The following is a 27,142-nucleotide window of genomic DNA, read 5'->3' on the forward strand; positions in this document are numbered from 1 at the left end:
TCCTTATATTTGACACCCCTCCATATCAAATCATTGTTAAAAGTCTTAAACTCCTTCAAGGTAGGAGACACTATTTTCTGTACAGTTCCCAGTATAATAACAGCTTGATTCTGATTTATACAAATACTAAATGATGATTACATTTCAGAGATCAACAGGGCGGTATGAAGTTGTTACACAGATTCTAAATGGTAGATGCATAAAACTTGACAGTGCTCAGCTGTCTTCTGTGAATTCTGTGTGGCAATAAGATTATCTTCCAGTTAGCAAATAGGTTAGCTCTTAAGTCTCCCTCTCCCTCTTGTGATCATTATTTTTAGCTATGTATGTAAATGACAGTTTTTCCAAAACAGACTTACTTCCTCTTGGGTTTTAAAGATAATTCTTCCAACATATCCTTCTTCTGGGAACCAGCTGTTCAAAAGCTGCACTAACCCTTCCTCAGGACCAATCACTCTCTGGAATGGCGGTTTCCTGAACTCAGTCTTTTCTTTGGATATAAAACATTTTTCCTCCATCAGAAAATAATCTAGAGTACAGGATTCAGTGCTTTTTGTGGTAGCCAAAATCTGAAACAACACACCACGTACACAACTATTAGAATGCTAGACATAAACAATGCATGTTTGGCAGCTATGAATGAATGTTTATGAAAAAACTGTTATGATCAATTATTTAATTCTGGGGTATAGATAAGTATTTCTAATGTGTTATTCATAACTAACATACAGATCTCTTTAGACAACCCAAACTGTTCAACTAGTTGAATTTATGTCTGTCCAGACAATTAATAATCCCAGGATTTTCTCACTGCTGAAATAATGCTTGTTGAGTTAAAGCAGTTTTAGGATTTTTTACTCATGAACTAAGACCGTTCAACTGTTACTCTGGAGCAATTCATAGTATATACAGGCAGTCCCCGAGTTACGCGGATCCGACATAAGTAGACCAGGGAGAGGAAGCAAAGCGGCGGAACACGTGGGCAGTGGACAGGGCTGTCCGCTGCCCACGCGCTCCGAGGCTTGGCTCTGCTTTGCCCCACCCCCGTCCCCCTGGTCTGCAGACCAGGGGGACGGGGGGGGGGGGGGGGGCGCAAAGCAGAGCCAAGCCGCGGAGCGCCCGGCCAGCTGACAGCCCAGGTGCGTCTGGGCTGTCAGCTGATCGCGCGCTCCGTGGCTTGGCTCTGCTTTGCCCCCCCCCCCGTCCCCCTGGTCTGCAGACCAGGGGGACGGGGGGGGGGGGGGGCAAAGCAGAGCCAAGCTGCGGAGCGCGCGATCAGCTGACAGCCCAGACTCATCTGGGCTGTGAGCTGGCCGGGCGCTCCGCGGCTTGGCTCTGCTTTGCCTCTCCCCCCCCCCTGGTCTGCAGACCAGGGGGACGGGGGGGGGGAAAGCAGAGCCAAGCCGCGGAGCGCGTGGTCAGCAGACAGCCCATATGCGTCTGGGCTGTCTGCTGCCCGCGTGTTCCGCCGCTTTGCTCCCCGTCCCCCTGGTCTGCAGACCAGGAGGACGGGGAGCAAAGCAGAGCAAAGCCACGGAGCCCGAGGGCAGCGGGACAGCCATGGCGCGTCTGGGCTGTCCCGCTGCCCCCGTGCTCCGTGGCTTTGCTCCGGACACCTGTGGTACAGCAGCTGGGGCGCTGCCAGTTGGTCCCGTAGCGCCGCTCTGGGCGCTACTGGACCAACCGGGCAGCACCCCAGCTGTTCTGCCCCAGGCATCCTGATTCAGCCACTGCTGGTCAGATTCAGCAGCGGCTGAATCAGGACGCCTGGGGCAGAGCAGCTTGGGTGCTGCTGGGTTGGTCCAGTAGCGCCAAGGAGCGGCGGCGCTACTGGACCAACCCAGCAGCACCCCAGCTGCTCTGCCCCAGGCATCCCCAAGTCAGCCGCTGCTGAAACTGATCAGTGGCTGACTACAGGAAGCCCCTGCCCCGGGCTCCCTGGAATCAGCCACTGATCAGTTTCAGCAGCAGCTGACTTGGGGATGCCTGGGGTTCTTAAGTTGAATCTGTATGTAAGTCAGAACTGGCGTCCAGATTCAGCCACTGTTGTTAACTGATCAGTTTCAGCAGCGGCTGAATCTGGACGCCAGTTCCGACTTACATACAGATTCAACTTAAGAACAAACCTACAGTCCCTATCTTGTACGTAACCCGGGGACTGCCTGTAGTCTTGCTCTTTATTAACCGCTTTTCTAGTACAGGCAGTCCCCGGGTTACATGGATCCGACTTACATCGGATCCCTACTTACAAACGGGGTGAGGCAACCCCGTACTAGCTGCTTCCCCCCAGCAGACCAGGGAGACGCGAAGCTAGGCCCCCCCCCCCCTCCGGCAGCAGACCAGGGAGATGCGGAGCAGCTTTTCTCAGCAGACACCTCAGCTTGAGAATAAAGGACTGAGGGAAGTGAGGTGTGGGAGAATAAAACTGAGCTCTGGAGAAAGGTTTGGCTAGAGTTTCCCCTACAATATGTACCAGTTCCGACTTACATACAAATTCAACTTAAGAACAAACCTACAGTCCCTATCTTGTACGTAACCCGGGGACTGCCTGTAGTATTTTCTCAAACTGACCCAATCACATAATAGCCAACAATACTCCAAGACAGCAACTGTTGTGAGGAAGGGATTTAAGTGGTAGATTCGACATTCTCATGACATTCTTTCTGGCTAGATCAGAAATACCTCTAGAACTGTCGGTCTTGTGGTATTTGGCCTTCTGCTCCTGCCAGGATTCTGAAGTATAGTGGGCAAATGTTACATTTAACCAACACTTTTCAAATCATGGCTCAATCTGAATTTTGCACAAAGCTTCAGATCATTCCTTATTTTAATTGATTCCTAATTATGATTGTCAGAGAGTTGCAGAAAAATTGGACTTAGGTTGACAACACATTCAGTTGGCACGTAATTGCACAGGTAGTGTGGAAGTTTCAAGACAATGCACTTTCTGTCCATAGACTGGGATTTGAGTCATTCTGCAATGTCCTAATACTGCAAAATCATGGATCACTCTTGCTTCATTTTAATATTGTGATATCCTTTCACACAGAAGATTATTATACCTTTTTCTTAAGAAACAGTTACCTATCTTATGATAGCTCTGGTTCTCTGAGATGTGTGATTTCTAAGGGTATGTCTAGACTACATGCCTCTGCCGACAGAGGCATGTAGATTAGGCTACCCAGCATAAGAAAATGAAGTGGCAATTTAAATAATCGCTGTTTCATTTAAATTAAAATGGCTGCCGCGCTGAGCCGTTAAGCTGTTTGTTGGCTCAGCGCACTAGTCTGGACGCTCTGCAGTCGACATCAAAGGCATTTGTTGACCGCCCCGTTATGCCTTGTGGGATGAGGTTTACTGGGGTGGTCGACAAATACCTTTGATGTCGACCACGGAGCGTCCAGACTAGTGCACTGAGCCGACAAAAAGCTGATCGGCACAGCGCGGCAGCCATTTTAATTTAAATGAAGCGGCGATTATTTAAATCGCCGCTTCATTTTCCTATGCCAGGTAGCCTAATCTACATGCCTCTGTCGCCAGAGGCATGTAGTCTAGACATACCCTAATATTCCACTACTGATGCCTATGAGTCCAATACACTTTTTCCCATGGATTTATATAGTGGCATTATATTTTCCTGTCCTACTACCTTTCCTTTCCCTAATGCATCCTAACATTCATTTTGCCATATCAGTCAAAAAAGGAGGAAGGTGAGATACTGCCTGGCACATAGCTAGTTACTGCTGGTTCTTGTGACCTTCTCTATAAGGCAAGTGGACATACTTACTTGATGAAGAAGCTGTGCTGCTGTAGTCTCTTCACTTACAGTGAAAACAGTAAAGGGTTCAGGGCCTGGAATTCCATGTATTGTGACCTTGTACGATATTGAGGCTCTTCTCTCCTCTGTGCTAAACAGCTGTGGAAAAGACATATAACATTTTTTTCAGATATACATTTATAGGTCACAGAAAAAGTGTATATAACATACTTCCTCTTAGTATGTTTTTGGGCTTTTAATTAGTTTTTGTTCTGCTGTTACCTATTGCAAAAGTGATAGCTAGTAGATTAATGTATCTGATATATCAAACAAAACATGACACCAGCAAATGGGATTAATAATACATTTTCAAAGAAATAATTTTTTTTAAAAGTCCAACACTGTAAGTTGTTTTATATATACCCCTGGAGAATTCCCTTCTCCTATTAGAATTCTATAATCTTCACATTTTTTCACCCACCTTAGCTCTCTAATATTGTGGGACCAACACAGTGACAACACCACCAACGGCCATTTCACTGCGTCAGACAGAAGCAGCTGCCTCTGACTTGCATCACTTTCGGTCTCAACTGAACTGTTAATGATACATTCATAAAGAAATAAGACACTGGACAGCTTTGCTCCCACCGATGTGACAAACACTGAATATGACACAAGGATCTAGTTCAGTGATACTCAGACTGAAGCTCCTGAGCCACAAGTGGCTCTTTAATGTGCCTCCTGTGGCTCCTTGCAGCACATGGCTCCTTGCAGCACATGTTAAGACATCGAGTGATTTAATTATTAATCAATCTACATTAAAAGCATCCTGATTGGTTAATACTATGTTATTAACCAATTAAGTTATGAACTTATTTTCTCTGAGAATATACGTATTTGAGAAAGTATTTGAATCTGTCTGTGTCCATCCATCTATGAGTATGTTTGTTCAAGAACTCCTAAGCAGTAAGAGCTAGGACCACCAAATTTGGTACATAGCTTCCTCTTACCATAACTTAAAGCAAGGTAAGGATTTGGTTGTGCCAGGACAATGAGATGTGCATGGAATGCAACTGTTTCCCATCAAATGGAAAGGGAGGGGTGTGATAGCAGGAACAGTTATACCCAAGAATAACCACAAGGGGGCAACAAGCATGGGGATAGGTTTACCCCAGAATGACCACAGGGGGGCAGCAAGTTTCAGCCGCTGGCTGGCAGCACAGCCCCTGCCACCCTGGGGAGCAGCGGTTGGCTGGCCAGCATGGCCCTCATTGGCCTGGGCCGCCCATGGGGAGAAGCCACTGGCTGGGCTGCATGGCTCCCCCCATCCCATGCCAACCCTGGGGAAAAACAACACTCCACCTAGCTCTGGGAAGAAGCAACTGTCCAGGCTGTGTGCCTCTCTACCATCCTGCCCTCGGCCGGCCCTAGAAAGAAGCCACACCTCCTCTGGGCCAGACTTGTGGAGAAAAGTTGTGTAGCTTGAAAGCTTGTGTCCACCAAGAGAAAGTGGTCCAATAAAATGTTATCTCACCCATTTTGTGTCTCCAATGTACTATTGCAGTTTATTTGTCATTTAGAACACATGAACAAATATATTTGATATGCACATAAAGTAAATTACCAAAGAAGTAGGCACAACATTCCCAGGGGGATTTTCTTCCATCCTCCGACTATTTATGAATAAACTTGAGATTTCTAAGGCTTCATTGTGTAAGTTTTGTAGCTGGAGATGTCTATACCCTAAAATAATATGTCATTGGAAAGAGAAAACTTGTCAAGCATATTATGTTAAAGAGCAATACATGATTTATAAAGTTGAAAACTTGAGCATCTAAGATGTTGCTATGCCTGAACTATTAAGGAATGTAATGGTTTGAATTAAAATTCCTGTTTATGCAACAACATGGGCATGATCCTATGAAGTGCTGAGTACGTCTGGAGACTGAGTACTGAAGTCTTTCCTTCTTTTGTGTTGAGACTATTTTATGCTACCACAGCAGCACAAGGAAGCCTTGGGATCAGCTTGACCACCCTCTTGAGGATTTTCTGGTTTAGAAAAAATCCTTTGTGACAGTTACTGTAGCAACCTTACACTTTGCCCATCGCCCCTTTCCAGCCATTGGTGCAGGGAGCATAGCTATGAAAAAGGGGGTATGGGTGGGACATCTTTTTGCCTCGTAATCACCACTTACTCGAATGGTTTCAGGGAGCAAAGTGTAACCAGCACAGCATAAACTGAACTGCACTGAAAATGCTCTATTTGACATCTGAGACAGATGGCCCCAGGACTGTATACATCTCACTGAGTGATGCTGAGCATTCTCAGCCATAGTTCAGGCTCAGTCTAGTCACTGGGTACCAGGTTAATGCAAACTGTATTTTACCTCTTTTTAGAGCCTTTAATGGAATGATCCTTTGAGCAGTTACAGCTGAACTGTTGTTTTCAACAACTGCAAATCTAAGAAAGACTAGATCCTCAAAATGAACCCTGTAGAGAAACTGTTCATTCCACATGGGGTTGAGAGTATTGCGATGAATGGGTTTTGTGCGGAAATGGCAGCTATCCAGAGACATCCCAAGTACATCAACTTCAATGCATGGACTTCCTGTGCTGTTGCTAGGACAAACATTTTGTCCAGACACAATCTGAAGCAGAGAACACAAAGTAACCAATTAGTGGATTGGGGTTTTTATGTTACATTTTCAAGTTAAATAACATTTATCATACTCCAAAGAACAATTTGTCAACATGCTGATCTAATTACAATTCTGCTTCAGTATTCTGAATTGCCAAGACAGTAATTTCAGAAATAGAGCAGCTTAAAACAAATACAATTACTAGTGTATCTTTTATCCGAAAAATATAACACACACGGAATAATTTGAAATTAAAGTTAATGCAAAAAATGGACTTGTAAATGGAATCTAGATAATAAGAGTTATATTTTCCCTCTTAGTTATCAGAGTTACTGCACTGGATTCATGGAGCTACTCTGATAAATGAGAGAATTTGACCCTAAATGCTCATAATTAAACAGGAATCAAATGTATCCTATCTCATATGTAATTTTTCTCAAATATCCCTCCAAAGGGACTAATTTCAAAACATCCAAATTTCTTACAAAACATTCTTTAAATAATATATCCTCGTTATACTACTTTTAAAAAGATTTAAGGGGTTTTCATTGTACCCCTACTTATATTTATAAAAGTTTTTTCAGTAAGGGAGAGGTGAAGACTTGAAAATACCTAAGCATATGTGTAACTTTATTCAAGAGAATATAATGTTTGCAGGTCCTAGCTAACTGACACTACAATGGTATCACAAACTAACTGGGCCCTGTGAGTAAACTAGGCACAGTTTCCCTGTGTCAGAGTAGATGGGCTGAACTGAAATGATAAAAAGAGGACAGAGTTACACATGGGGCTATAAAGGCCTGTGAGAGGACAGGAAAATGGGGAAGTGATTAGAACATAAGAACATACAAATGACCATAATAGCCCAGCATCCTGTCTTCTGATAGTGGTTGGTTCCAGATATTCCAGAAGGAATGAACAGAACAGGTTAAGTCTTGAATGATCCATCCCTTTATGTCCAGTTCAACTTCTAGCCATCAAACATTTAGTGCCATTCAGAGTATAGGGTTGCATTCCTGACTATTTTAGCCAACAGCTATTGATGGACTTGTCCACCATTAATGTATCTAATTCTTAGTCCAATAATACTTTTGGTCTTCACAACAGCCCCTGACAATGAGTTCCACAGATTGTGTGTGTGTTGTGTGAAGTACCCCCTTTTCTTTGTTCTAAACCTTCTGCCTATTAATTTCATTGGCTGACCCCTGCTTCCTATGTTATATAAAGGGGGAAAACACTGTGTTCACTTTCTCTACAGCATTCATGATTTTATAAGCCTCTATTATATTTTCCTCAGACAGTCCTTTGAAATAAGTCTTTTTAATCTCTCTTTGTATGGAAGCTTTTCCCTATCCGTAATCATTTTAGTTGCCCTGGTCGCCACTTTAGCCAATTTTAATACACCTTTTTTTCAGATGAGGCCATTAGAACTGCATGGTGTGGGGATTCCATAAATTTATAGAGCAGCATTATGATATTTTCCTGTCTTCTTATCTATATCCTTTCCTAATGATTCTAACATAGTTAGCTGTTTTGACTGTCACTACACATTGAGCTGATCTCAGACAATTATCAACGATCTGTTTCTTGAATGGTATCAACCAATTTAGATCCTATCATTTGTATGCATAGTTGGAATTATGTTTTGTACTTTATATTATTTTGCACTTAACACTGAATTTCATCTACTATTTTGTTGCCCAAGTGACTGTGCGAAGGAACCATGGAGGAATAGTACCAGCTCCTGTGTTGGGTTGTGTATGTGTGTGAGACATAGAGAACATAGGAATAACATGAGGAAAATCAGTAGGCAAATGTGCTCAACATCTTACAAGTCTATGTACAAATGCAAGGAGTGTGGGGACTAAACAGGACGAACTAGGAATATTAGTACATAAGCTTAAATTTTGATTTAATTGTCATCTAATTCTTGGTGGGATAGTCTCATGACTTCAATATTGGTATAGAGGGATATCACTTATTCAGGAAGAACAAGCAGGATAAAAAGGGAGGAAATGTTGCAATATACATAAAAACATATCCACTTGTTTTGAGGTCCAGAAAAAGGTCAGAGATAGTACACTTCAAAATCTATGAGTAAAGATAAACAGGGAAAATTAAAGGAGATACCATGGTAGGATCTACTACAGACCACCAAATCAGGAACTGGAAGTTATGATTAGGTGTGTACCCACACTGGCCTGGCAAGACTCAGTGGGGCCAGATAGGTTAATTAGGCTGCAAGCCAGGGAGCCAGTGGAGGAGGAATGGGCTCAACGGGGCAGAAACAGGCAGCAACTATAGAAAGGCAGGTAGCTGGGCTGGATAACAGCTATGGAAGAGCAATCACATGGGAGAGGAGAGTATTTAAGACTGCAGAAAGGCAGGTTAAACAGACTTTCTAAGAGGAGGGAGCGGAAAAGCTGGCAAATCCAGGGTAAGGGGAGACAAACAGGAAAAAGCTCAGGGAAATCAGAGGCAGTACGGGCCAGCTGCATGTCATAGAATCCTTGAGCTGGAACCCAACGTAGAGGGCAGGCCTGGGTTCCCCTACTAACTACTGGGTAATGCCTCAGGGTGCAGGAGATGCCCACTAGGCAGCTGGTCCAGAAAAATTCATTTTCTCAGAAAGGAAAAGACTTAGTTATCTGCTCAGAGGGCCAAGCCACAGACTGGAAGCAGCAGCACTGAGAGTGCAATATTTAAAAAAATGCCCTGAAAACACACTTACTGTTAAAGAATATATAGCTGGCTCCACATTGTACAGATCTCGGTCTAATGGAGAAAATTGCTGGTACATTGCACAGTTCTTGTCCCACAGAACTGGAGGTTTCAAAACATACCCACAGCCGCCATTCGCCTCAAACATTGCTTCATTAAGATGCAAAGGGAGATCTGCAAAAGTAAAGTAGTCACAAATGAAAAAGAGTGACGATTCAATACAAAGCAGAATATGGTTTTTTAAAAAAATTACAGGTAACATTGAATTGATGGTATAATATTAAATTGGGGGGCAGATTTAATTTACATGAAAAAAATAAGTATTTTTGCAGTTTCACTCATTCTTTAGTTTTTGCCTTATTTGGGACTTGGCCACACCCACTCACAATACCTAGCAAGCGTTTTAAATCTAGGATGAAAAAAACCTGATTGTGTAATTTGAAGACAGCTGAATGAGAAATTTTTATGAAAATCCAATAGGTAAGAAGCATAAGCTAGATAGAATATAGCTCAAAGATTTTAACCAACAGGGCATCAGTACCCAGACTGTATTCCATAAGGACTCACTTCTAGCAAAAGGTAATTCAGTGCTTTTGTATACTTAAAAAGTTAACATAAAATGATATGATGGCCATGGTACTATAAAAGTGCTGGATTCTAGTCAATTATAGTATCTATGGGTGCAGTGCTCTAAGTAATTCCATGTTATCAGTGAGACAGAAGACCTATCAAATTAGGTGCAGAATTCCAGTATTCTGGAAGCACTCATTCACATAGGGTTAGCTAGGGTAAAGGCTAATAGCTAGATTGCTATTAGCCTTAACATGGCTGCATGTGGAAAACTCCACCACACATCTCAAGTGGCCACATGGAATTTTAACCAAATCATTTCTCTCCCTTCTGGGTATAGTGCAGGGTCTGAATATTCTCTGCAGCAAAGAAGTACGTGAGAAGATTGTTTGGGCAGGAAGATGCACCCTTTCAAGAGCTAACATAAATTACCTCCCTTGGAACAAGAAGGGTGCAAGGAAATAAATTGTGCCCGTTAAGAGCCACAATTTCTCCCAGAGCTATTTCTGGAATGGTGTCCTTTTACATAGGCTGTGCTAATGGACACAATCTAGTCCCTATTCTTTACGAGGTACCACCGGGTGGGGTGGGATACATGTGTATGTGCACACTCAAAACTTCACTTCAACCACAATGTAGTTTATTGTACATGTTATTTGTGAAACCTGTTTAAATCTTTTTCAAGTACAGTATATTTGCCAAATAACCCAATATCTGTCTAATAAATCCACAAGTATAGATGACAGTAAGGTAAAAGAATATTATAGTAATTTAAATTAAAGCAACAATTTTACAATGTTTAAAATGTACACAAACATACATTACTAGAGGAAATATTCTACCCATACCATCAGTTTGGTAGTTAACAGCCACTAGCTGTATTCCATGGAGCCAGAATATAAGAGGATGGGGGTTTGAAGAATCAATGCGTGTGGCAGCAGGATATGTTCTCAACAGCTGACAGGTGGTATGCTCAATCAGTTTCTGAGAATACCGTCTGCACAGACGTTTGGCAGCATTCTCATTCAGTGAAGAGATATGATAGCACTTAGGCGTCCTTATGATAGCACTGAGAGAAGTAGTAGGGTTGAAAGGAGGAGAACAAAGTTCTTCCCAGGTTTGCCGAGCACTCTCAAAAGGACCTGGAAAATAAACATTAATATCCAATTATAGCTGCAGATCCTGAGACCTCAAGCTTCAGATTTTTTTTCTGTGATCTCTCCATAAATAAATATTCAAATATAATTTCCTTGAATTAAATTAGTACATATTTAATGTGGTATTTAATGTGCAAGAATATCTTAAAAGTGTGAAACAAATCTTGAATCTTAATTCATTGCTGGAAACCTTTATAATATTGCTAGTAGTACACTGCTGGGAATACAAATTGTTTACATGGAAAGAATATAAAATTTCTTAGACTACTATGTTACTTTCAAACTTTACTATAAAGCCTGCAGTAGAAGATGGAGGGCCAAACTCTCTGTTCATTTATATCCCTTGCAGCCCCACTCAGGTATGCACAAAGACTAAGTGCAGGATTCTGCCAAAAAACTAGGAGGAAGCTTTTCAAGGCATAAAATGGCAGTGAGCTGTTTTAATTGGCATTTGCACCTGTGAAAATCTCCTCTTGTATCTTTTAAGATATAAACTTAACATTAATATACATCTTCAAGCTATAAGATACAAATATTTTAATTGTGAATCAATCACTCTCATCAGTAATTTTAACTGTTTTTACAAGTCCAGCACATTAATCCTATACTAACATTCATTCCATATGCTACAGTTGATGCTTTATAAAGAAGTTGTTGTAATAGCTTCACTGCTAGTAAAAAGTGATTCCAAAATGCAAGAGCAGCATGCACACAGTAAATAGTTTGATCTTTAACAACTTGATCTGGTGTATGTATTGGACTATAGTCATTCCACGTGACTGGTGAAAGAAGATGCTGACTTTACCTTTTCCAGATGCCTTGGCAAGTGTTGCTGGTTCCCCAGGGCTTAGTCTGCCAGGATTGTTGCCAAAAATGGACTTCCTGCTTTTTCTTTCCTTTCCTCTGCTAGAGCCAGATGGGTTCAGTGTTGACAAGCCTGTTCCCATAAAAGTAAAATAAATAAGCCAAAAATCATGACCAAGAGGGCATGACATTTTCCATCCTTTTTTACTTTATTCTTTGGGGCACTTATACTAACGTAGCACACACGACAACTAGCATATTATTCCCAGTAACTGACTCTATTTATGGTCATCTAGAAGATGATATACGATGTAACACAGAAAAAAAATCTTTGTGATATAACCGTTGCCTGAGATTTATTTTTGGCTGGAGAGCAGGAAGTGATTATATTACAGAATAGTCCCAATGACTCTCAAAACAAATTCTACAACAATCACAATAAACTCAGACGTAAAAATAATGTGACCTGTTTTGAGATACTCAGATGAAAAACAGTATAATAAATATTTCATATACATATATTTAAAAAAAACAATCATTAAGGATAAGATCTAAAGTCCACTGAAATCAATGTAGTCTATTTCCACTTATTTAAATTCCTTTCCATTGACTTCAGTAGGTTTTGGTCAGAACTAACTGAAATACAAAGTAAATATGCAGTAACGAGGTCTTTTGACATCAGCACAATTCATGAAAGCAAGGTGCACCATGACATATTTGTACTGTACATTTTTCTTATTTTTATTAAAATTTGAAAAAATAACTCGTACACAAAGATGTAAATGGAAAACTTATGTTACAATAGAGGAAAATACTGAAATTACATTACAAATAAACACTTTAACTACTAATTTGAAGTTCCATGGAAATTGTATTATAGCCCCACTGAATGCTCAGCCTATTTCAGTTTAGCAATACTTGAGTCCTTCAAACCTCTTGCACATACTTAGCGAAATTAAGCACATTATTTCAATAGAGCCCTTCATGGATTCCCAAATTAAATAAGAACTAATTCAAGGAAATCCTCTGGTCTATGTTATACAGGAAGTCAGATGATCACAGAGTCCCTTCTGGTCTCATGCTCTATTATTGGCTTCCTTAGAAACAGCCAAACTGTAAGGCTATGTCTACACTGACACCCTTTTCCAGAAATGCTTAAAACAGAACAGTTTTCCATTATAAGTATTTCCGGAAAAAGCACGTCTACATTGGCAGGATGCTTTTCCGGAAAAGCACTTTTTCCGGAAAAGCGTCCGTGCCAATGTAGACGCGCTTTTCCAGAAAAAAGCCCCGATCGTCATTTTTGCGATCAGGGCTTTTTTGCGGAAAACACTACTGGGCTGTCTACACTGGCCCTTTGCCAGAACAGTTTTCCGGAAAAAGGACTTTTGCCCGAATGGGAGCAGCATAGTATTTCTGGAAAAGCGGCTGATTTCTTACAGTAGATCATCAGTGCTTTTCCAGAAATTCAAGGGGCCAGGTAGACAGCTGGCAAGTTATTCCAGAAAAGTGTCTGATTTTCCGGAATAAGTGGCCAGTGTAGACACAGCCTAAGTGTAAACCACAAACCAAGTAAAAGGAAACAGAGGGAAGAAGGTTGGACCTCCCTGGTCTGGCACCTTCAGTACCTGACCAGTCCTGGATGAGGGAATTTGCCAGACAACGGGGGGTCCCCTGACACCTGCCCCTCTCCACTGCTGGCTTCACCTGCCCCAGCAAGGCTACCTGCTAATTAGCCCAAGCTCTGGCTCCACTGCTGGCCGTATGGCACGCTACCCAATCAGGCTGCCGCAGCTCCAACCCCGCTGCCAGGTGGCACATAGCTCCTAACTGCGCTGCTTCTTCTGGGTTGCCATGGCCCTGGCCCAGATTCTGTTGGGTGGAAGCCAACCACAATCATAGGGTATGTCTAGACTGCCATGTAGATGAGTTTACTAGACATAGGAAAATGAAGCGGCGATTTAAATAATTGCCGCTTCATTTACATAAAAATGGCTGCCACACTGTGCCGATCAGCTGTTTGGCTGCACAGCGGGGCAGTCTGGACGCGCCGCGGTTGACAAGGGAAGCCTTTGTCGACCGCTTCAGTAAACTTCATTTCACGAGGCATACCGGAGCGGTCAAGAAAGGCTTCCCTTGTCGACCACAGCGCGTCCAGACTGCCCTGCTGTGCCGCCAAACAGCTGATCGGCACAGCGTGGTGGCCATTTTGATGTAAATGAAGCGGCGATTATTTAAATCGCTTCTTCATTTTCCTATGTCTAGTAAACTCATCTACATGGCTCCGTCGACAGAGCCATGTAGTCTAGACATACCCATACTGCCGCTGTCAGCGCCACCTGGGCCCAGGATACTGCACCCCGCCACCGCCCAGGCTGATGCAGCCTCAGCCAGGCTTCCCCTCCTGAGCTGCTATAGTCCTGGCTCAGGCTGCCCTGGGACAACCGCTGCCCAGGCTGCTGCAGCCTGGCTGTTACCAGACTAGATGGGCTGCACCACACTCCCAGCTGCTAGCCCTCCTGCTCTGGGGCGCTCTTTTCCAGGAACATCCATGGTCATGCTGGACCATGGATGTTGCTGGACTAGAGAGTCCCGGATTTGGAAGGTGCAACCTGTATACATTAACAGCAGAACCACTTCTGCTACTTCAGGACTATATTACTCAACCCCCACCCAACTGTCCTTTCCCTTCTCTGGAAGAAACTGATCAGAAGTTCCACAGAATTATGGATCCACTAGCTTTGTCCTCGTTGCTTCACTGATCAAACCCAAATATTCTCTATTGGCTGGAGTCTGTGAAGTGCATCTTCTTGTCCTCTTGCTGCACAGTGATTAAGGACTCTATGTCCCCAAAAGGCAGGACTATTCCCAAAAGAGAGGACGTATAAAAGTTAACTTAGCAAAGTACCCTTTATGGGTTCTAGTTATGTCTATAAATGTGGTCCTCCCTGTGAAAGGAACTGATTTTCTCATTTGTTCTAATTATGTTTTGAATTAAAACAAAGGAGTAATTTAATTATGCAAGTGAGTATTTATTTTTATTGCATTTTAGGGACATTTCACAAAGTTCATAGAATCATAGAATACTAGGACTGGAAGGAACCTCAAGAGGTCATCGAGTCCAGTCCCCTGCTCTCATGGCAGGACCAAGTACTGACTAGACCATCCCTGATAGATATTTATCTAACCTACTGTTAAATATTTCCAGAGATAGAGATTCCACAACCTCCCTGGGTAATTTATTCCAGTGTTTGACCACTCTGACAGTTAGGAACTTTTTCCTAATGTCCAACCTAAATCTCCCTTGCTGCAGTTTAAGCCCATTGCTTCTTGTTCTATCCTCAGAAGCCAAGATGAACAAGTTTTCTCCATCCTTCTCATGACACCCTTTTAGATACCTGAAAACTGCTATCATATCCCCCCTCAATCTTCTCTTTTCTAAACTAAACAAACACAATTCTTTCAGCCTTCTTTCACAGGTCATGTTCTCTAGACCTTTAATCATTCTTGTTGCTCTTCTCTGGACCCTCTCCAAATCTTTCTTGAAATGCGGTGCCTGGAACTGGACACAATACTCCAACTGAGGCCTAACCAGGGCAGAGTAGGGCGGAAGAATGACTTCTCATGTCTTGCTCACAACACACCTGTTAATGTATCCCAGAATCATGTCTGCTATTATTACACAGTTATAAATCTATGTAATAAGATGTTTTGAGTAATTGAAACTATATGAAAGATGAAAAAGACTACTCTCTGCTAAGAAGAAAATAATGTTCAGCTTGAAAGACAATTACTTAGCTGCAGATTTTATTAAGGGAACAGCTAAATTAAAAATCACAAATCTTGTTTTTTATCTTGCCATTATTACAAGTAACACCTAGCATTTATAAAACTAAAATTAGACAATTTTTTTTCTAATTTTTCAGTTAGTTTACCTTGACTTTGTGTATATTAATTTCAGAGTATATTTCTTTTTGTATTAAATTCTAATGTGTAATAGTTACCAATATTTTTGTAGAGAATCAGTCTACTAAAGAAGCTGAATTCTCATTTCAACTATCAGTAATGAATGGTTAATTTCCAATTTAAAAATGAGTTTGTGTACAGAATGTACAGCATATTACTCAAAATACCATAATCCTCAGTGATCTAAACTGAGCAAATGAAAACAAGTAATCGCAATTTCAGTTCCTCCACCTCCTACTGTTTTCCAATCCCTATCTCTTCATCACTACAAAATGAAGCCACCCATCTATCTCTCTATCCTCCAGCAGATCACTGCTTGCTACATGCCTATCATGGGCCATTTTCTTCCTGCCATCCATCCACCTTACCTGAGCTGCTGGCCTGCTCTCCAGATGTTCTCTACTTCTGGTTCCATGCCAATTTCCTTTTAGCCTTCTCCCCAACATGACTTCTCTCTCTTTCCATTACCCAGCTGGTATTCAGCCCAATTATTGGGTCACAGGGGATGTAGATGATAATGCTGGGGTTCAGGTGAGAGGGAAGGCATCTGTCAGTGGTGAGATAAGCTAAGCTGGAACTTCCTCCTAAAGGGTGCATCTACACTGCACCATTATTTTGAGATAACTAGTGTTATTTTGAAATAACAATGTGAGCATCTACACCGCCATTCCGTTATTTTGAAGTAACGGACGGTTTATTCCCAAATCTATAAATCTCATTCTATGAGGAATAATGCCTATTCTGAAATAGCTATTTCAAAATAAGGCATGTGTAGATGCTCCACTGCTGCTATTTCGAAATAGCCCCTTACCAGGGCCATTCTAAGTTATTCCTCCCCAGTGCCTCCAAGGGCTCTAAATCGAGATAGCATGTCTACATTAGGGAAGCCTGCCTCGGACTAATTTTGAGGCTTTCCTACAGTGTATATGTGCTATTTTGAAATAAAGCTATTTTGGAATAACTATTCTGGAATAGCTTATTTTGAAATAGCAGTGCAGCGTAGACATACCTGAGTCCTGACCTGCTCTGCTTCCCAGAGGCTGGAAACTCTTCTTCTGACTGAAATAGCTTGCTCTCAGATGTCATTCAGGTAGGAATTACCTTTTTCTCTACACTTTAAGGACTGGAGTGCTTTCCCCCCTCCATGATAAATACAGCACATAGAATTATCACCCTGAGAATCCATAACTACAAAAAAGGAATGTGCCCTGCTTTCTACAGGTTGAATTCTGTAGTACAAGCAGTTACAATTAGATCAGTGTAATATCCCAAAGATTTAGAAAATGTAAAGCAATAAGCATGGGCAAAAATAAAAGCATACTTACCAGGAAATTTCACAGCTTGGCAATAGATAACAAGATCTGAGAGTTCGGGTGCTATCTGTCTACTTTCTTTTTTATTTTGTGGAAGATAAAATTCTTCACCCAGTTCCATGTCATAAACCTAAGTGAAAATTCAAGTAATGTATAATACAAAAGGTTTGGAAAATCAAAGTATTTTAGCACATCTTTTATATACACTTTTCTAATTCTCTCCAGCTTTTACCCGTTTTCCTCACATTCACATCCAGGTCTCTTCTCAGACAGAGAGGCTTGGAAAGAAATTGTTGATGGCCTATGCTCCCATAGGAGCTAAGGGCAAAGAAGAAGAAGATATACACCCTTTATCATATTTAGCACACAGTTATATACTCAGGCATAATGGATTTACACATGCATTTATTTTTCCCATTTATTACCACATATTAGTGTTATTTATATTGCAGTATACAACATGCAAATACATCTAGATGACTTAAAAAATATGTCCCTAAGTTCTGACTAATAGCAAGAGCAAGGTCTAAGCAGCTCATTTGCATTCACTTAGATGATATTCAATGAAGACAAATGCAAAGTACTATATTCAGGAAGGAAATACCAAATACACAACTACAAAATGGGGGAAATGATGCTGGTGCTACTGAAAAGGATATAGGGGTTATGCTGGATCAAAAGCTGAATAGCAGTCACCGTGATGCAGATGCAAGAAAGGCTAATGTTCTGGGTTGTATTACCCGCAGTGTCCTATGTCAGACATTGGAGGTGATCATCCCACTCTACTCAGCACTCGTGAGGTCTAAGATGGAGTACTGTGGCTAATTCTGAATGCTAGACTTAGGAAAGATGTGAAGAAATTGGAGAGAGTTCAGAGAAGACCAACAAACATGACAAAAAGTTTAGAAAACCTGACAAAAAGTTTAGAAAAAAAGTTTTGAGGAAAAAAAAAGACTGAATGGGGACTGACAGCAGTCTTGAAATATGTTAAGGACTGTTACAAAGAGCACCGTGATAAATTGTTCTCCATGTCTAGTGAGGGCAGAAGAATAATTGATATGATGCAAGGGAGATTTAGATTAGATATTAAGAAAATATAACTAAAAGGGTAGTTAAACTCGAGAATAGGCTTCCTGTGGAAATTGTGGAGTCTCCATCAGAGGAGGTTTTTAAGAAAAGGCTAGCCAAATGCCTGCCAGGAAAAGTCATACCTCAACCTTGGGATCTAGACTTGATAACTTCTCAAGTTCTCTTCCAGAACTATAATTCTACAATTCTGATGACAGGTCTCCTCAAATAAAGTCATTCTCTACCTATCCCTGCCACATCATTTTCCACGCTATTATTTTAGCCTGCACTCTTGAAAACAGGAAACCAAGCATATGGAGGGCTTGACAGTTACTGGCAGTCAGTATGATACCCAGACCAGGTATCCCAAAGAACATAGCACCCAATTTGGTCACTTATTTAAGTGACTAAATAAATTGGTTCTTGAAAATGTGGCCTCTAGTACTTTACCTTACTTGTGCTCCCATGTAGCCTTTGATTACACTCACAGAGTGTAGCAGTCTTGCAATCCCTGCTCAACAATGACACAAGTAGTAACTGTACCCCTCCTCTCAATATGTCTAAGCAGGTTTTATGTCTGTCTGGGGTCTTATATTTTATCTATATTGTCTTTTTAAAAATTTTGTAAGCTACCTCAAATATTTTAAATAAATAAATAAGGATTTTTCAAACTCTACTATGAAAATTATCATTTTAGTAATTACTAGGGGGCAATACCCCCTGCTCGCTGTGCTCAAACTCCCACTCCTCTCTGGGGGAAGGCAACCCTGGCCACCCATCCCCGGCCACTGGGGAAGGCCAGGCCAAGGCATGGCAGCCATGGCCTACCCCGGCTCTCTCCCGCTGGCTTCTGTGCTCCCCTGAGACCAGGCCAACCGCAGCTCTCTCCATCCCAGCCACTGGAGTCTGGGCTGAACTGAGCTAGCCCTGACCCTCTGGCTGCTGGGGGGTGGGTGCATAGCTACAGTGCCTCCTGTGAGGGGGGAGGGCCACACAGCTCGTGGCCCCAGTGCAACTATGGAGAAGGGCAGGAGGAGGCAGGTCAGAGGAAGGGTAGGGCTGTGAGATGCCAGAGTGACATGATTATGTCACTCTGTTGTCCCATAGGAAACTTTTTTTTTATATAGAGAGAGACAGAGATAAATGTATTGGCTTTCTTAAATGCATTATAGGCAGAGGGACTATATTTTGTCTTTGTTATGTGCACTGAATGCCCATGAACTAAATAGAAAAAGTAAAGACTGAGTTAGTACACAGTAAACCCGAGTATGAAAATAAGTGCTGATGAGCCCTGCATTTTGCATACATCATGAAGAATGTGTGTCACAAATGAATTCACACTGAAGTACAATAATATCTACTAACTTGTGTGGATTGGAGAAAAAAAATCTGATAAGCAGTGTATGTTCCATGGGTATGTCTAGACTGCATTCCTCTGTCAGCAGAGGGATGCAGATTAGGCAGGTCGACATTGCAAATGAGGCAGAGATTTAAATATCCCACGCCTAATTTGCATAAAATAGCCACCGCATTTTGATGACTCAGCACTTTGTTCACAAAAAGTGGCAGTCTAGAGGGGGATCTGTCAAGAAAGAAAGCCTTTTTCGACAGATCCCTTATGCCTCCTGCAAGAGCTGCAACTGGAGTAGGTCCCGGACCCAATACCTTCACTTATTGACTAATCGAGTAGTTGATAAAAATTATATAGACAACTCAATTAGCCAATTAACGGCATCTGACCATCCCTAAAATATATGGAACATAATAATAGAAAACCAAGATTTGTATAATTTCGATAGTGAGATGGACAGCCTGTTATAAAGAACAAAGACAGGGAAGCTTAAACAGAATTTGAAATAAGACTGAATTACTATAATTGTGAATGGGCACAATACTTCATTACTAGATATGAGACAGGTTAAAAATTTACTCTCAATCCATAATAAGGAGCACCACGTAGCAGTATTGGCCAAGTGCCAAATGAGGAACCATTGTGACCAAGTCACAGGATGCCATCTGACTCCACACTTCCTCTAGAGTGGTGCAGCATAGCTGTCTCCTGCAGAGGTCAGGGATGGGCTTGAGTTTTTACTATTATTGTCCATTGTTTTTTCCTAGATTGATGGGACTCTCAGATAACTGGAATTTTTAGATAACCAGAACACCCTAATAACTGTATTTAGTTTTATACTATTTTTCTCCACTAGCAAAGTTAGGGACTTGATCCCAAGCCCATTATAGCCAGTGGAAAGACTTCTAATGACTCCAATATGCATTAGATCACAGCCTTCAAACCTGTTTGCTCATTTTTATTGAGGTTGCAAACTGGTCTAATGAGTTCAATGTTGTGTCCAGAATAACCTCTGAATCCTTTTCTTGACCTGGATGCTGGATGTTTGTTTCATTCACCTTTCCTCCCCTGCTTCCAGTTATTTGTCTACTTTCAAGTGCATTTGCCATGTGATAGCGCAGTCACCTGAGCAAATCAAACTCTTTTTGAAGCTAGATCCAAATAAAAATGTTTTGGAGAAAAGAAAAGAAAAAGTACAACCTTTCCTTTATTGTTGTAAGTAATGCAATCAGTCTTCTTAATTCTCTTGGCAGTTTCTTCATTATATTCAAATTGCAGTTTATCACTGGATGATTTATTCTCAGGTCGGTCTTCCAGAATGTTATCTAGAAATGTATTATAGGTAAACAATGTGTGAGCCAACAATTAACTGCAGATTTTATTTCAACTACCAGTTGTTTTGGATAAAGCACCTAGTTTCATGTCTAAGCAACCAGCTGGTAAAAATAATGTATTTACAGAAGTTAAAGTTTTTGTCCTTCATTTCTTTTTAAAAGAATAAAAATTGATTCATGTTAGCATGTGGCTCTTCTATGAACCCTTCTACTCTGTCTTTTCTGTTCAGTAGATATTAAAACCAGAAAATCATTTATTAAAATATGAGTTAAAATATTCCACATTTTCTTTTGGAAATCAAGAAGCAAAGAAGCATTAGCTTGCCACCAAACATATTTTAGAGGTGATATTTTTGAACATTTTGAATTGCAGAAATTTATCATTTAATACTGTTTAGTCAGTAATCAGTAGTTAGCCAGTAATCATAATTTTAAAAAGGTATCTTCACATTTCAGACTTACATCATATAACATAAGAACAGCCGTACTAGGTCAGATCAAAGGTCCATCTAGCCCAGTAGCCTGTCCAGAACCAGGTGCCCCAGAGAGGGTGGACTGAAAACAATGGTCAAGTGATTTGTCTCCTGCCATCCTTCTCCAGCCTCTGACAAACAGAGGCCAGGGACACCATTTCTGTCCCCGGGCTAATAGCCTTTTATGGCCCTAACCTCCATGAAATTATCTAGCGTCTCTTTAAACTCTGTTATAGTCCTAGCCTTCACAGCCTCCTCTGGCAAGGAGTTCCACAGGTTGACTACATGCTGTGTGAAGAAGAACTTTCTTTTATTAGTTTTAAACCTGCTACCCATTAATTTCATTTGGTGTCCTTCAATTCTCATGCTATCCTCCATTCCATATACAAACTCTTCCTAGATGCCTGAGGCATTCTTCTCCATGAAAAGGAATCTCATGTACGTGCTAGAAATTTACCCTGATTGGTCCCCCAAAATAGAGTGATGTAGAAAAATGGCACAACTGTCACAATGGAAGACATTTTTGTTTAGTGTGAGTGTGCTTGTGTAGATAAATAAAACCTCCTAAGTGTGTCAGTAGCTAATGAAATATAAATATTTTGATGACAGTTTCTTTATGAATAAACAAGGTTTCATATGCAGCTTGACAATGATACCTAGTAACTAATGTATAATGACACAATTTGCATGTATTTTCTATTAATACAAAGGAGGTATCATATATTTACATACAACACTTAAGTTGGAGACACAGTGCTGAAATTCATGCAGTTAAGGCTTTTACCTTCCTGGCTGTTAGGAGCAGGAGAAGCATTAAGGACATCAGCTATAGGAAAACAGAGTCAGAAAAGGGATAAGAGTAAAGGAAATTAAGACATACAGCCAGAAAAAATGAAAATTAAGACTCAATTTTAAACTACAAGCATTATGCAAAACTGCAGCATTGCTAAAAATGAAAAGTGAAATCTTCTAAAGTTGATTATTTAGATTAGTTCTACCAAATATTACAATAGTTAAACCAACCAACAGTATAACCATTATATTAAAGCAGTAAAGCATGCCACAGATAACATTTTGTACTGCACTGTGCAAAATTTGTTGACTTCTGATTTTTCCAATCTTCTCCTACTGGAACGTGTTTCAAGGACAACTTACAGTGGGCAATTTGTAATTTGTTCCTGGCTAATATGTAAGAAACATCTGCACTTGAACAGCATATTTTCATCTATGCTACCTGGAGATTCTGCTACACAGGGAGAATCTTCAAGCAGAAAATTAAGCAATTTTTCTAATTTTTGTGCACAAAGTGGTTACAGAAGGCACCAGAATTTGACCCATTTTCATATTCATCTTAGGAAAATCAGAAGTAGTCATTAAAAGTTATCTTAATACATTTTATTTTGTGACTATCATCATCACCAACAGAAAAATAATACATTTCATTTGTGAAAGGTTTTGCTGTGCCACTTAAACATAAGACTGTACTAGACAGAGGAACTGCTGAGCTTTGTGCCTTTCCTAACTTAATCTCCTATGTAAAGGCCAGGCACTATCTGGCCTTTTAGGTTTTAATAAACAAAATATTTGATTCCTTTGCCATTTCTCTGGGTGATATGAATTTGGCAACCAGTCGTGATGTATCTTGACATGCCACATTTTCAGATAGTTTCATAGTTGATAACTAACATCACTTTTGAATGTCTTGAGACAACTCATTTCTAGTGTAACTTCACTGACTTCAGGAACATGTCCTGGCCCCCCCAATGGCTACGCTCAGTAGAAGAATGTTCTGCATGTATTCTGAAATCTGTCCTTGAAAAATGGTTTGAATGTTGGCATCATGATTTAACTCAGCACAAAAATCACTACAGTTTGGACCTCCCTAGTCTGGCACCCTTGGGATCATCCCTGACCCCACTGCAGCTCCCCCTCCTGCCCAGCCACCTGTTATCCCAAGCTCCACCTAACCCTAAGTCCGTCAAGGTCCCCAGACCTGAGACAGCAATTGCAGGCCACTCAATGTGCCACTCCCAGCCCCAAGCCCTTCTCCTCGTTCTCAGTCCCCCTCCAGGTTCTGAGTCCCTTTCCTCCCTCCCCGCTCCAGGTTCTCAGCCCCCCTCTGTCCCAGTTACTTGTATTATAAAACACATCTTTTTAAAACTGGTGTGTTTATTAATTGTACAGGGAAGGATTGTGGGGGGCAAGGTTTTGGGGGGCAAGGCACAAGCCCCCATTGAGGCGGCCCTAGGAAGAGTTACTGGGCTCCTTCAGAGAACCTCTCCCTCAGGGACTCCTGGATGTGCACCCTGGCCTAATGAACCTGGCAAATGGCAGCTATCCAGGGCTGTTCAAACAGCTTCCCCTTGCCACCAACCTCTGTCCCCGACCCCAGGAGGAAGGCCTCTGCTTTGCTCTCCACCCAGCTGTGAAGCACACAACAGGCAGAGACCACCTCAGGGATGTTGCACTCCCCAACATCGAGGCGGCAGCAAGCATCTGAACCAAACCTTGAGGCGCCCGAAGGCACCCAAAGGCGCATTCCACCTGCAGACGAGTGTGGTTCAGATACATGTTAGATTGTTCCCTGCTCAGGTCCAGGTGGCCAGTGTAGGTCTTCATGAGCCACGGCATCAATGGGAAGGCTGCGTCCCCACAATGCAAATCAGCATCTGCATGTCCCCAACCGCAAAGTCCCACTGGGGGAAGAATCTTCCAGCCTGCAGCTTGCAGTACAGGCTAGAGTTCCTAAATATGCAGGCATCGTGTGCCCGGCCCGACCCCCTACAAAAATGTCTGAAAACTGTCCCCAGGATCTGCAGCACCATTGAGAAATAGCCCTTCCTATTAATATACTGGGCCGCTCGATGGCGTGGTACATAGATTGTGATATGTGTCCCATCGATCACTCCTCCCCAGTTTGGGAATCCAAGGGCAGCAAATCTGGCCACGATGAGGTCCAGGTCTCCAAAGCGGATGACCCTGCGCAGCAGGATGGAGTTGATGGCCCTCACCACCTGAAGAAGGAGACATAGAAACACACAAAAAAGAGAATGAGAGGGCGTGCCTGAGCACCTGGGCAGTGCCCGTCCCCCGCCTCTGCCCCCAAACACTCCTATGAGGCCTTTTGCCCAGCAGCAGGGCTATGTGAGGCCGGGACGGCACAACCACTCCTGGGGAATGGGCTTTGCCCCCACCCCTACTGCACCTCCCACTCCCCCTCCCCTTTCCCGAAGGTCTCCCTTTTACAGGCCTCCCCCCAGAGGGAGTGTACCCCAAGAGTGCCTTACCTCGATAAAGAGGACCCCAACGGTGGACTTCCCTACGCCAAATGTGTCCTACCGAGCAGTAGCTGTTGGGGGTGGCAAACTTCCACACGACAATTGTGACCTTCTTCTCGAGGGGGATGGCGGGCTGCAGGTGCGTGTGCTGTCGTCAATGGGCAGGGGTGAGCCAGGCACACAGCTCCAAGAAGGTGGTCTTCTGCATGCGGAAGTTGCTGAGCCACTGCTGGTTGTCCCACCACTCCATCACAAGGTGGTCCCACCAGTCGGAACTGGTGTCCAGACTCCAAAATCGTCTCACAACCATGAGGTACAGGGGCATTGCTCCCGCATCCAGGCAGAGGTTTTCAATGATGAGCTCAGATTCGAGCTGGGGCAGGACAGTCATTACGGTCTGCTGAAACTGCTGCAGAAGCTGCAGCATCACCGTGTGGGGCCATCGCCTGCCCAGGGGCAGCTCTGGCTCCATGGCAAAATAAGAAAAGAAATGCCATGGCATTCAACAAAGCTGGGAAACCAAAGCATGCACTGCAAAAGCTTTGCTGTCCCTCAGAGAGGTGGGCAAGCAAGCAGCAGAATCTGAGAAATGGCTTTCCAGGGGAGTCCCTTTAAGCACGCATCTCACATAGCCTTAGGCAACAGCTCTCGGAAGTAACTGCTGACCTAATGCCCTGCCAGAAGTGGTTCCTGGTGGCCTTTTATGTGAGAGAGTGTCCAATGAGTGTGGACGCTCTCTTTTGAAAAAGCTGATGGCTTTTTTGATCTTCTTTTTAAGTCTGGACTGTTCTCTTTCGAAAGAAGATTTTTCAGAAGATCTCTTTCAAAAAAGCTTCTTTCGAAAGAAGCTTGCAGTCTAGACGTAACCTTACTGCCAGCCCCAGCCGAGACTGTTGTGGGATGGTGGGTCCACTGCCACTGTCTTGGCTGGGGCTGCTAGATACCGCCTGGTGCTGCCGGAGCTCCCAGACACCTGCTCACTGCCACTAGGTTCCTGGTTCCGGGACTATCTGGTCCACGGACATACATGGTCCAGTTGCCACACCAGAGTCTTCCACTTTAGGGAGGCCCAAACCGTACTTATTAATGACAACAATGGCATACAGGCAGTCCCCGACTTACGCGGATCCGACTTATGTCGGATCCGCACTTACGAACGGAGCTTTCTCGCCCCGGAAGTCGGGGCGAGAAAGCCCCGTTCGTAAGCTGCTCCGGTGCCCCTGGTCTGCTGGAGACCGTCTCCAGCAGACCAGGGGCACCGGGCGGGTTCCCGCGCTTCTGAGGCTTTGCCAGAGCAAAGCCTCAGAAGCGCGGGAACCGCTGCTGCTGCCACTTGGGTGCCGGTGCCTGTGGTCTGCTGGGGACCGTCCCCAGCAGACCACAGGCACCGGGACCCAAGCGGCAGCAGCGGGCGGGTTCCTGCGCTTCTGAGGCTTTGCCAGAGCAAAGCCTCAGAAGCGAGGGAACCCCCGCTGCTGCCGCATGAGACCCGGTGCCTGTGGTCTGCTGGGGAAGGTCCCCAGCAGACCACAGGCACCCGGACTGAAGCCGCAGCCGCGGGGGGGTCCCACGCCTCGGAGGCTTTGCCAGCGCAAAGCCTCAGAGGCGCGGGGAACCGCCGCTGCTGCCGCTTCAGTCAAAGCGGCAGCAGCGGCGGTTCCCCGCGCCTCTGAGGCTTTGCGCTGGCAAAGCCTCAGAGGCGCGGGACCCCCCCGCGGCTGCGGCTTCAGTCCGGGTGCCTGTGGTCTGCTGGGGACGGTCCCCAGCAGACCACAGGCATCCAGACTGGAGCGGCAGCAGCGGCGGTTCCCCGCGCCTCTGAGGCTTTGCGCTGGCAAAGCCTCTGAGGCGCGGGACCCCCCCACGGCTGCGGCTTCAGTCAGGGTGCCTGTGGTCTGCTGGGGACCGTCCCCAGCAGACCACAGGCACCGGGTCTCATGCGGCAGCAGCGGGGGTTCCCGCGCTTCTGAGGCTTTGCTCTGGCAAAGCCTCAGAAGCGCAGGAACCCGCCCGCTGCTGCCGCTTGGGTCCCGGTGCCTGTGGTCTGCTGGGGACGGTCCCCAGCAGACCACAGGCACCCTGACTGAAGCCGCAGCCGCGGGGGGTCCCGCGCCTCAGAGGCTTTGCCAGAGCAAAGCCTCAGAGGCGCGGCACCCCGCTGCCGCTGCGGCTCTGCTCCCCGTGTCCCTGGTCTGCTGGGGGGAGGGGGCGCAGCTAGTGTGCTCCCCCCCCCCAGCAGACCAGGCTTTTGTTTTGGACTCTGGGGCAGAGCAGCTGGGGCGCTGCCGATTGGTCCTGCAGCGCCCGTGGGCACTACTGGACCAACCCGGCAGCACCCCAGCTGCTCTGCCCCAGGTCCTGATTCAGCCGCTGCTGGTCAGTTTCAGCAGCGGCTGAATCAGGACGTCTGGGGCAGAGCAGATGGGGTGCTGCTGGGTTGGTCCAGTAGCACCCCAGCTGCTCTGCCCCAGGCGTCCCAAGTCAGCTTCTGCTGAAACTGACCAGCGCTGACTACAGGAAGCCCCAGGCAGAGTTGCTCTGCCCCGGGCTTCCTGGAATCAGCTGCTGATCAGTTTCAGCAGCAGCTGACTTGGGGACGCCTGGGGTTCTTAAGTTGATTCTGTATGTAAGTCAGAACTGGCCAGTTCCGACTTACATACAGATTCAACTTAAGAACAAACCTACAGTCCCTATCTTGTACGTAACCCGG

At 43.8% G+C, this 27,142-nt stretch overlaps 1 protein-coding gene across 1 annotated transcript in view; it reads right to left on the minus strand.

Moving 5' to 3' along the window:
• Positions 1 to 27,142, minus strand: part of PLCE1 (phospholipase C epsilon 1) — a 233,062-nt gene that overhangs the window by 16,478 nt on the left and 189,442 nt on the right. Inside the window, exons 21-29 of the mRNA XM_025181886.2 lie at positions 20,548 to 20,672; positions 16,941 to 17,058; positions 11,651 to 11,782; positions 10,537 to 10,830; positions 9,129 to 9,292; positions 6,145 to 6,406; positions 5,382 to 5,500; positions 3,788 to 3,916; positions 360 to 569 (exon numbers count right to left, since the gene is read on the minus strand). Coding sequence (XP_025037671.1) covers positions 360 to 569; positions 3,788 to 3,916; positions 5,382 to 5,500; positions 6,145 to 6,406; positions 9,129 to 9,292; positions 10,537 to 10,830; positions 11,651 to 11,782; positions 16,941 to 17,058; positions 20,548 to 20,672 — 1,553 coding nt within the window. The remainder of the gene's footprint in view (positions 1 to 359; positions 570 to 3,787; positions 3,917 to 5,381; positions 5,501 to 6,144; positions 6,407 to 9,128; positions 9,293 to 10,536; positions 10,831 to 11,650; positions 11,783 to 16,940; positions 17,059 to 20,547; positions 20,673 to 27,142) is intronic.

This window comes from Pelodiscus sinensis, chromosome 8 (genome assembly GCF_049634645.1).
Source record: "Pelodiscus sinensis isolate JC-2024 chromosome 8, ASM4963464v1, whole genome shotgun sequence".
Classification (NCBI taxonomy): domain Eukaryota; kingdom Metazoa; phylum Chordata; order Testudines; family Trionychidae; genus Pelodiscus; species Pelodiscus sinensis.